At 43.9% G+C, this 11,230-nt stretch overlaps 3 protein-coding genes across 3 annotated transcripts; 2 read left to right on the top strand and 1 right to left on the bottom strand.

Moving 5' to 3' along the window:
* Nucleotides 1–4,587: 4,587 nt before the first annotated feature.
* Nucleotides 4,588–5,817, bottom strand: NECHADRAFT_17739 (uncharacterized protein; the record flags this gene model as incomplete). Its single annotated transcript, XM_003039273.1, has 4 exons — nucleotides 4,588–5,204; nucleotides 5,264–5,434; nucleotides 5,497–5,584; nucleotides 5,731–5,817. Coding segments are annotated over 4 exons (963 nt in total), but the record flags the coding sequence as incomplete, so codon positions are not given.
* An 866-nt stretch (nucleotides 5,818–6,683) lies between these two features.
* On the top strand, nucleotides 6,684–8,582 carry NECHADRAFT_89325 (uncharacterized protein; the record flags this gene model as incomplete). Its single annotated transcript, XM_003039275.1, has 7 exons — nucleotides 6,684–7,137; nucleotides 7,205–7,549; nucleotides 7,603–7,663; nucleotides 7,708–7,804; nucleotides 7,861–8,143; nucleotides 8,399–8,476; nucleotides 8,533–8,582. 7 exons carry the CDS (start codon nucleotides 6,684–6,686, stop codon nucleotides 8,580–8,582), a joined length of 1,368 nt encoding a protein of 455 aa, XP_003039321.1.
* A 1,178-nt stretch (nucleotides 8,583–9,760) lies between these two features.
* On the top strand, nucleotides 9,761–11,028 carry NECHADRAFT_73270 (uncharacterized protein). The gene has a single exon (XM_003039274.1). The coding sequence runs from the start codon at nucleotides 9,815–9,817 to the stop codon at nucleotides 10,811–10,813; it is 999 nt and encodes a 332-aa protein (XP_003039320.1). The 5' UTR covers nucleotides 9,761–9,814; the 3' UTR covers nucleotides 10,814–11,028.
* The last annotated feature ends 202 nt before the right edge of the window (nucleotides 11,029–11,230 follow it).

Raw genomic sequence — 11,230 nt, 5'->3', positions numbered from 1 at the left:
TAATATATTTTATTAAATAGAAAGATTACCTAGACTTAGAAAATATATAAGAACCCCTAGAATACCTTACTAATATATAATGCCTTCTAAGGGACTTTTATTAATAACGCCGGAATTAAGTAAGGGATTAAAGTTAAAACTACCTAGGCTAAGAGAGTCTTAATCTATACCCTTAGGATTAAGGGATTATAATTCCTCGGAAACCTTAGCCTTATAATAATTTAACTCCTCTATTAGATAATCCTTACCCTTAAGACCCTATATTCCCTATTAAAACTCTACTACCTAATACTCCTTTACCTTATTTTTAGTTTTATATAACCTTAATAGGTAACCTATGGCTAAGGCTATTTTCGCCTAAAGAGTAGCTAGCTCCTCGTAAAGCTTTAATAAGTCTTTACTTACCTTCTCTTTATCTTTCTTTAATTTCTTCTCTTAGGAAATAAGCTTATATACTACTTAGAGTTAGTAAACCTCGCATAAAACCTACTAGGAAATAGAAAAGGATATAGGAAGTAGCGATGTATATCTTATCATAAGAAGAATTATAATAAATATACTCGCTATAACGCGAAGAACCCTTAGATATTAAATATACCTTTTAGTATTTAAAGTAGTAAGAATAAGGTATATCGGCAAATTTATGCGATAATTTAATACTTTTAGTAAGAAGGGTATACTCTTTGACTTTTCGATTAATATGCTTAGAAATATAACTATATATAATATTAGTAAGATATACCGAAATAATTATAGAAATAGGTTAAACTAACTAATAAGAAATTCTTAGGTGGCTTACTTAAGTAGCCTTAAGGATAAGACCCTCAGAGGGGAGATATTATATTATAACCTAATATATACCTATTATATATATTAGCCCTACCTAGAAGTTCTTACTAATTAGCATTAGATTATACCTTTATTAGATTATTATGATCCTAGATCGTAGTAATCCTAGATTATAGCGATCCTAGAGTATTATAATCCCCTTAGGATTACCTAGGTATATAAATATGCTTATTAATATTTTCTTATATAATAGCTACCTTAGCTATTAATATAACTTAATTATACTTAATACCCTTAAATATATTATTAGACGTAACTTATACCCTATTTAAGATAACATAATATTCTCCTCTGCTGATATAAACCTAGTACGACCGGTTTATCCCTTGGGAATACACATAATCATTATATAATTACCTCTGGTCTAAGTCTTTAATACCTAAGCTATTTAATTAGCCTTCTTATCTTAATATCATAGGGTTTTCTTTTCTATAGCTTATAAATTTATATATACCTCCTCTAGACTTAGTTAAATTTCTTAAGAAAGGGCTAATACTAATTTATATTAGATTTAGCTTTATTATTATAGATAATCTATAAGCCCTTACTTAATTTATTTTCTAGGCTATTAATATTACTAGTATTCGTGCTATTATATTAAAAGGCTAGGGCGGTATTAGCGGGGGAGATAATGTCCCTAATAGTATATATCTAATTAGAAATTGCCTATATAACTAGCTATTTTAGTGCGTTTCTGCGGTTATATACTATAGCGGTATAGGTATAATAATAGCTAGTATCGCTATTAGCTAACTAATAGTAATTATTTCTTTCTTTAGTAATTAATCTTTCTAGGGCTAAATAATAGTAAGGGCTAGTGCTGGCCTAATATCTATATTATTTAAGGAGTTAATAATAGAGATTCTAGTAGAGAATATTACCTTTGCTTTATAACTAGAAGTTTATAAGGTAGCATAAGAGATAGCAGAATATATTACAAAGGAGGATAAGACGGGTTAAGCCGCTATAGGTATTATTAATCGCTTAGAAGTAAATAAGCTACGCTATAATATCTGCCCTAAGAGACTAATAACTTAGCTTCATAGGAAAACGGGAGCCTATCTTAGCGGCTTTGTAACCTCTTATCTTATTAACAAAGGGTTGATTTAATTACTAGACCTTAAGTTACTTCGTTATAAGTATTAGTATATCGATAAAGGCGCCGAGGAGCCTATTATCAGTGTCATAGCTATAGCCTCGGGCTTTATCGCGGCAGTAGGTACCGTAATATCTAACTACTCCTAACTATAACGAGAGGATATTTCCCAAGGGATAAACCGGTCGTGCTGGGTTTATATTAGCAGATAGACTAGTCGCGCTATACTTAAACAAGGGGGTTATCACGTCTAGTAATATACTCAAAGGTATTAAGTATAACTAAGTTATATTAATAGCTAAGGTAGCTACTATATAAGAAAGTATAATAAGCGTATTCTATATACTTATAGTTAATCTTTAGACCGATGTTCTCTGGGTTCGGTCTAGGGTAGGACCGATATTTTCAACGTTCGGTCCCTTCGGTCCTTGCTTAGTCAGAGTGTTTCTGCTATATTTCCCCGCCTGGCTCATGTCATGGCCGTGACACTAACGGTTGAAAAATCTAGCTCCACTAAGGCTATTAAAGAGATGTCTGAGTTCAAAAAGAGACAAGCACTTTACTCCTATCGAAGAATATCGAGCTTACAATAGCATCTTAAGACCCGTTATTAGACCGGCTGCCCTAATACCGATAGACATAGAGAACATCGCGATGAAGATAGCTACTAAGTCGCTTCGCAACGCTAACCCAGCTATAGCGGCCTCTAAAATAGTACCCTCTATCCGCAATAGGCATAAGGCCTCGTGGCGAGCTCACGAAGAGGGCAAAAACGGCTATACTTACTATGTTATTTATGCCACCGGAAGATACGCGTGCGACCTAGCTAAGGCTAGCGCTAAAGCTCCCATGGCACTCTTCTATAACGTCGCCAATAGGTTTCATAACGCCCCATCATATAGGTTTATTAGCGTAGAGGTGCGATAGCGCGATAAGATCACGGGGCTCGGAAGTAGGCTTAAGATAGCTAGGAAGGAGTTTATATTAGGGATTTAAGACGCCTTTAATAGGCTTATTATAAAACCTTATAATGATACCAAGCAACGAGGCGCAAAGGGCCTAGGTAAGGGTATATTATACGGTAGTCTAGGATTTATTAGTAATTTAGGCTTAGGTAAGTACTTATAATTATTTCCCTATCTTCGGTAATAATTATTACGATCTCGCAAGTAGGCACTAGAATAGACGAGCCGCTAATATAGCAAAGCAATCTTTGGGCTACTAGGTTATATACTTAAGGGCATCGAGAAAGAACTAGCGAAGTATTACCTTATAAAGCTAAAAGCAGAGGTTCTATTAATTCGGCTAAGATAAGGTATTAATAACTAGCGGGAGGCTCCTATGGAGGAGAGGAAAGAGGTTATGCGGAGGTGGAATGCATTGGTATCTAAATAACTATCCCTTCGAATATGCAAAGGCTCCTAAATATACCTAGCCCTATACCACCTCTATCACATAACTAATACATAAGAGTAACGTCGCTTTGCATTATTAAACATTACTACTATATCCTTATAACGGTCGAGGTTCCTAACATAGTAAACTATAACCGAATTAGTTTATATTAGCAGTTATAATAAGGCGTGATATATTAAGCATAGGGTAGTAAATTACGTATAATAATATTAAGAAATATTCTTAAGTAATTAAATTATATTAAAAGCTAGAGAGCTATCTAGATATAAGAAAGTAGAAATAAGCGAGGCTATATATACTTATTCTAATTTGCTTAGTTAATCATAGTCGAATGTGCTCTTATTTAACCTATTTGACCCTTTAAGGTTAAGGTTTTACTTTTAGTCGAATGTGGTCGAACTCGTTCCTATTTGACCAGTTCGACCATACACCACTTCCACCGGGGTCTGCTTATTCCGCTCCAAGCTCCGGCGTTTTCCGTTCGTACCCTGATTGATCTTCCTGGGTCGTAACAAAGTAGTCGTGATAAACAAATTTCTCGATAGACGTGCAAATGCTCATGCTAGTCCAGCCAGATTTTTAAGGGCAGGTAAAATAGAATGCCCCTTGAGGAGGGACGTCGTTATTTAACGATGAGATCCATTCTTCACCGTGGAATATCTTAGCAAACCCTTCATTTCTCCCTTTCCCCGCCTTTACGATCCTTGATTACTACTTCCTCAGTGAGACAATCAGGGTAAGCCACGGGACGACATCACAGTTGAAACAATCGTCCTTTCGCGAGACTCGACAAGCGCTCGCTTTAGCCCTGTTGCAAGCCACATGGATTGACCGCCACTTTATCTTGTTCTCAATACCCGAGATTCGTATCCCGTATCTAATAAAACCTCGGGCTTTTGAAGCCAAGCTTTGAAAATTGAAATCGACGACTTCAAGCTTCGTTCCTCAAGGCTGTTTTGCGCAAACCGCGACTGGTTTGCCTCCCCTGTTTGGGAACGGGCCCCGTTCCAAATCGCAAGGCCGATGTAGACTCCTTAGAGCTGTGATTGGTCTAAAACCTGGAACGGGCCCCGTTCCCGACTTAAATACTTGAGTAGAGTCCATCGTGAACTTGTGGTTAGGGATACGCTTTATATCAATCAATACGGATCCAAATTCGCCTCCGCAGTCCTCTATTCTAAGTTTGGAACTATCACTAGTCTCTTGCCACTAACTTTCCCCTACTTGAGAAGGTCCCATGCCGCCTGCACCTGTGATAGACCGCCAGCAACTCGAACGGGAAGGAGCTTTAGCTTTCTAGATTGCAGTGCATTCTCCAGGTACTGCCACCACAGCCACTTGGTAAATTCCTGGTTCTTGGGGTCCAAGTAGTCATCTATGAACTGTGAAAAATGCCCACTTACTCCTGGCGGAAGCGTTACGCCTTGTCTCAAGCCCATGGTTGATAAGAACGAGCCACCCCCTTGAGCGGCCAAAATCCACGCAATCACTACCTGGTCACGCGCTGAGTCAGCAGCTGCAAGAACTGCCTTGAAAGGTCCCAGCGCAACCAGTTCTTGCGAGACTTCTGGCGATTTTCGGTCGACGAAGTGTGTGGCGCCAAACGATTGGACCAGTTCTGCATTCTGTGCGGATGCAACTCCCACGACGGTATAGCCAGCTTCCGCAGCCAATTGCGTTGCATACGCTCCAAAAGACGATGAGGCGCCCCAGATGAGGATTTTCTCGGCCTTGTTGCCAGACTTGGGCTCCTCCGATGGCTTTTCAAGTTGAAGATGGAGGAACAGGGCGCTGGCAGCACCATAGAGATTGGAGACCGAGGCCGAGGCCTCGAAAGGTTGATCTCCGATCTGAAGCCCACATGTATAAGTACGGTTGTCGGAAGTATGCTTTTAGCTGGACGAGAGTTGCTTACCTTGGCTGTTAGCTCTTGCGTGGTCAGGGCGTACCTTTGATAAGCCCCAAATCTTGAGTCATTCCGGATTGTTCCAGCGCTGTTTGTGACAACGCGGTCGCCGATTTTGAATCTGGTTACAGTGGAACCAACTTTGACGACTATACCTGAAAATGATACTGAAAGTTGTCAGGCTTGAGCATGTGCTTGATAGCCACGTTCGACGAGAATTGTCACTTACGTCCAATGATTGTAGGGTATTTCAGCGGAAACGGGAGGAGGCCTTCCTGGATCTTGTACTCTGCTGGCTGGACAGCAACAGCCTTCACCTGCAGCATGAACAGAGTCAGTCTCCAATCGTGCACAACGGACGCTAGGTAATAGAGCTCCAATAGAGGCGAACTTGGACCAAGTTGATTCATTGGGTAGATATGCCAAATGCTTCATTGGGCAGATTTGGCATCACTTCACCTACCTCAACCAACAGTTCGCCTTTGTCTGGGACAGGGGTTTCTGCGGGACGAACTTCTAACGGCTTCCCAACGCCTGGAAGCCAGGCTGCAGTGTTTTGGGTTGAAGCCATTTGGACCTGGGCGGAGGAAATCCAAGAGAAAAAAGTGATCCAGTTAGCCTTAACGAGCCACTGGGGAGATGAAACACTCTGATAAAGGTCCATGTCGAACGACTGGCCCTGTGAAACCCCGCACTCAGGCTTCCTCAGCTGTCCCTGTGCATCTGCATGACGTGGCACCTTCCCCAACCTCGCCGCCGTCTCCACCATGGCAGACCCCCCTCGCTAGTCGGATCTGCAATCTGTCATCGTTCTTACTCAAGTATTTACGTCGGGAACGGGGCCCGTTCCTGGTTTTAAGCCAATCACGAAGCTAGGATTTCTACATGGGCACCGCGACTTGGAACGGGCCCGGTTCCCAAACTGGTGATGTCAGCAATGCAAACGTACGAAGAGTACAAAATCAGGGATATTACACGTCCGCAAACTTGCAAGAATAAAATGTGATAAAGTGGTAAAAAGAGCCTGATATTCATATATACAATCCTTTTATTGTCCTTACACTTTATATGTTCACTTTTAGTAGTCTTTCTAATGTTACCTTGGGGTTTAGAGTGAGCAGTGGATGTACCATCGGGTGCCCAAATATCCAAAGCAGGGTGCCCATGTATCAGTCGCCCAGTAGTGGGGGCAGCCTTATGTAATATCTCTCGCCCTCTGGTATTCCCTAATCTGCCGGCACAGTTAGCATATACTATTTTGGTTAGCACCGTCAGACTCGACGAGCGGAGCTTGGAAAATCCGGGCCCACCACCAAATGTATAAATGACCACCAGACGCAAACTCCGCACCCGCCCGCCCGCCCGCAAAACAACCAACCCGCCTGCAAAAGCCATCCGGCCAAATGCCTCAGCATCATGGAAAGTGAAAGGCGCACGCTAGCAGTCCGTGCTTGCGTAGCATGTCGCAAGCAGAAACGAAAATGCACCAGAGAGGTTCCCGAATGTTCTCTTTGCTCCAAAAATGGACGGCCTTGCGAATACGCTGTCGGCAGCCGTGCGGCGCCTTATCCTGAGGGGCGCTCGCGTGTCGCTCCTCGAATCCAGAACCCGACTGTAATGCCTTTACAGATCGTCGACTCCGCAGCAGAGGCGCCTAGCTCCAATGAATCCACTGCCCCGGGGCTCTTGCCAGGCGAAAACCACTTTCCGGCTCTGTTTTTTCTCGATTCTAGTTATTTTCAGCAAACAAAATCCCAACTGCAGATGCCAACGCTTGAACTCCCTCCCGAGTTTGACTCTATTGATGCCCAATCAAACATGCATGATGTTGACGTCTATTTCAACTCTATCCATACTTTCTTGCCGATAGGTCAGTCCATCTTGCAACATCTGTTGTGTTGTTCATGGCAGCAACATGTGCGCTTACTTTAAGATAGTCTCGAAATTGCGACTGTATCGAGAGCTCACTGCTCCACAGAGTTGCCGAAAACCCGACACAGCGCTCCTTTTGATCACCATGCAACTGCATACCCGGTCTCTCGACAGTTCAGACCCACCGAATCGTGAGCTCTATGGGCTCGCCAAAGCCTGCTGTTCTCATGTCGAGAGGAGCAATATTCTCTCCGTTCGGCTGTTACAAGCCACACTTCTCATCACTTTATATGAGATAGCGAATGCGATATACCCAGCAGCCTATCTCAGCGTAGGCCATTGCGCAAGATTGGGCCACGCTATAGGTATCCACGATTTCAAGAGAGCACCACAGATGCTTCACACACCAAGTAGGCATTTGCCCTTGCATTTGATTTTCTGCCTCATTTCTAATGTCAAGAAGCATCAGCCACTGAGTTGGAAGAAAGGCACCGAGTTTGGTGGGCTGTGATTGTACTAGACAGGTATGTTTGTAGAGCCTGCTTGCAGTCGCTTGCTGAATAAACAGATACGTCAATGTCGGCGGCAAAAATCGTCCATTCTCATGCGACGATGTCCGACCAGATGAGCTACTTCCCGCGGATGAAAAACACTGGGATCAAGGGGTATGGTCTAAGCCTAAACAAAAGGAAGAAAAAAAAAAAAAACTAATTCGACGTAGGAACTCGCCCTTATCCAGCCACTTGCAGTATCAACTAGCACAACAGTGAAAATTTGTCCCTTTGGTAGAACTTGCCAAGCTTCTCATTTGCTGTCTCGTGTCCTGCGGCATATAAGCGACAGAGACTCTAATATTGAGTTTAGATGTAGCGAAGCTCTGCAACTTCGTCGCACAGTGCAGGCGCTGGCTGCCACAATTACCAACGAATCCGAGGAACTCCTAGAGCATATGAACGATGCCACGGCTGACCTGCCCCTTTTTACTGCAACGGCACTGTGCCATAGTGCGTTGCTTCACCTTTACGATACGTATTGCTGCACTGAAAATAGCGAGGCTAACCAAATGGGATGTGAAAATTTGCTGGAGATGCAAAGACTAGCTATATCAGGCTTGAAGGAAATACCTAATGCTGTGTTTCTATTTTCAAAACGCCTTCAGGCCGTTACAGAATTGGGAGGGATGTTGAGAATGAGTCCTTTGGTCTGCGATTGTCTTTATCAGGCTGCCGCAACCTATTTATGGTACACCTTGGAAACAGGTGGCCAAGATTACCTACCTATGGCCAATACTATCAAGGATGTGCTCGGTATTCTGGGTACAAGATGGAATTCCGCTAGTAAGTTCGGTTGGTACTAATCCTCTCTGGTCGTTGGCTTGCTAAATACACAATAGGGGAATATATCGCGATTCTTGACGGTTATGACTACTCGGGAAATAACTAGGCGGGTACATGCCATTATTGCCTTTTCTAGACTGCTCCCCCCACTGAACCTAGAGAGAAAGTCTCAATATAGCTTTGTATACTTTCTCTGTTTCAGTCGTTGATCCACTCCCCTTTCTTCATCTCGCGGTAGTCCATTGCCACAATCGGCCCGCGAGCTCACCGTAAAACGCGTGACTGCTTGCATTCCCCTTCTTCGCGACAGGCTCAAAATACTGGCCATTCTCGTTTTTGATTGAACGCGGTAGACACAATCGCGCATAGCGTGTTAAAAAGAGCCTTCTTCAGCCGTCTTTTATACTCACAAACACTTGAGAACGGAGTATACGATGTAAGACACCCCTGGCTGCTTGACGAGGTCTGTATTCATAAAGCCTGGATGCACTGCAGCTATCCAGATAGCCTTCGACTTATTAGCAGAACCCTATGGATCAAAGAGCTTATTAAGATCCCATAACGGCTCCAAACTCCACCGCTACCTTAATCTATATCGTCGACATCCATCTCAGACTTCGCGCGGCTTTGTGTCCATTGCTGGTGATGTTGACTATTCTGGTATTTCCATGCTGAGCCTTACTGCGATATTGACCAACCCGTTTAGTTTGTTCTCCCGGCTTTTAAACTCGCTCGTCGGCCGCCTTCACTACAGAGGACAGGTCTATCCATCTTTAGGAAATGAACGCCGGCCTCGGGAGACTCGGTCTTGATTTTGGAGATGGCAGCACAAGCCTTGCCTGGTGATATCCCAAAGAGACTGTTGATCTTAGCGCCACCACTTTAGTAGTTCGTGAATCGTGGCAGTGACCATCCGCTCCTTGTCCGCCCGCGGCGTCCGCCCGCATCCGCCCGTGTCCGCATGCGCCGCCCGCCCCCGCGCGCTTGTCAGCATGCGTCGGACCTTTCGACGGCACCAAGGCTTGCCACTTTCGGGGTAGTGCAAATCGGTGGATTTGACGCACTTGAGGTGAAGGCAATCTTCATCAATTTCTGGGTTACGATACGACACCACAGCCTGCTTGATTACATCACGGTGATGCAGGACGATACGGAGTTACCAGTGCCCGTCCTTAACTCCGAAACTGCAGTCTTTGTCCCTCTTTTGCCGTTGTCGAGGAGGTCAATCTTGTTGTATATATAGCGCCGTTGTTTACCATACAACTGGATGACTCAACCCACCTCCTATTCTCTACTGTTCTTTTCCGAATTCTCGACACACTACCATCTTCTATCAAAATGGCTACAGCCTATGCCGCCGTTCACGCCCACCCTTCCGGCCCGGGTGACGCCCGTCCCACTGCGCTGCAGATCGTTCAAGACGAAGGTCTTGAACAGAAGCTTACTGAAAAAGTCATCTTGATTACTGGCTGCTCCTCTGGCATAGGCATTGAAACGGCTCGTGCTCTCTCGAAGACGGGTGCGACACTCTACGTTACCGCTCGCAATGAAGAGAAAGCGAAAGCGGCATTGGGAGACTTGCTTGAAATGAAGAATGTACACCTCTTAAAACTCGACCTGAACTCTTTGGCAGGCGTTCGGGCTTTCGTTCAAGAGTTCCTGTCCAAGTCAGAGAAATTGAACATTCTTATCAACAACGCTGGCGTCATGGCAACGCCAGAGGGCCAAACAGAGGACGGCTTCGAGACTCAGTTCGCAACCAACCACTTGGCACCATTCCTACTGTTCCAACTGCTGAAGCCTGCGCTACTGCGTGCCTCTGAGCCCAACTTCGCCTCTCGCGTTGTCATGGTCTCTTCCAGCGCACATCGCTTCAGCGAAGTTGAATTTGACAACATCAACCTGGAAGGGATTTATGACCCATGGAAGGCCTATGGCCAGAGCAAAACTGCTACGATCTGGGCATCAAATGAGATTGAGCGACGATATGGATCAAGGAACCTTCACGCCTTCAGCGTCCATCCTGGAGGAATTTCAACTGGGCTGCAAAAGCACGTTTCGCAAGAGATGGTGGATCAATGGACAAGCCATGAGACAATGGGACTGAACTGGAAGAATACCGAACAGGGTGCTGCGACAACTGTCTGGGCTGCCATGTCCAAGGCACTGGAAGGAACGGGAGGGAAGTACGTCGAAGACTGCCAGATTGCTGGGCCCTGGGATCCTGAAACGGGGGAGATGGGATCTGGCTACGCACCGTGGGTGTACAATGAGGACAAGGCCGTCAAACTTTGGGAAATGTCTGTCGAACTAGTGGGACTTCAGAAGGGCGAGTAGATTGACAAGGCAGGTTGGGAGGAATCTGGATGCATCTAGTAGGCAATTGCGACTTAGGTCTTCACGGCTACCACTGATTATTATGGCTAAGTATGGTTTTTATATATACTTTACTCGTCTAAAAAACATAAAAAAGAAGTTTTATTATTCTTAGATCGATATTACTATCGCGGTATATTATAGCATATCGCGATATAGTGATAATCGATTGAGCGTTATATTTCCTATTATAGAATAATATAATTCATAGGTTAAGCGTTATATTTCCTAATATAGCTAGCGCTCTAGGGTTAGCGAAGTTTAGCTAACTTAACCTCTATTATTAGGTGCGGGCTTTTAATAATTAACCCCTCGCACTATAGTTACTTTTAGTTTCTATACCTAGCAATTTCGATTACTTAATATATTAACTTTCTA

Source organism: Fusarium vanettenii, assembly GCF_000151355.1.
Source record: "Fusarium vanettenii 77-13-4 unplaced genomic scaffold NECHAsca_126_unmapped, whole genome shotgun sequence".
NCBI lineage: Eukaryota > Fungi > Ascomycota > Sordariomycetes > Hypocreales > Nectriaceae > Fusarium > Fusarium vanettenii.
This window is presented reverse-complemented; position numbering and strand designations above follow the sequence as displayed.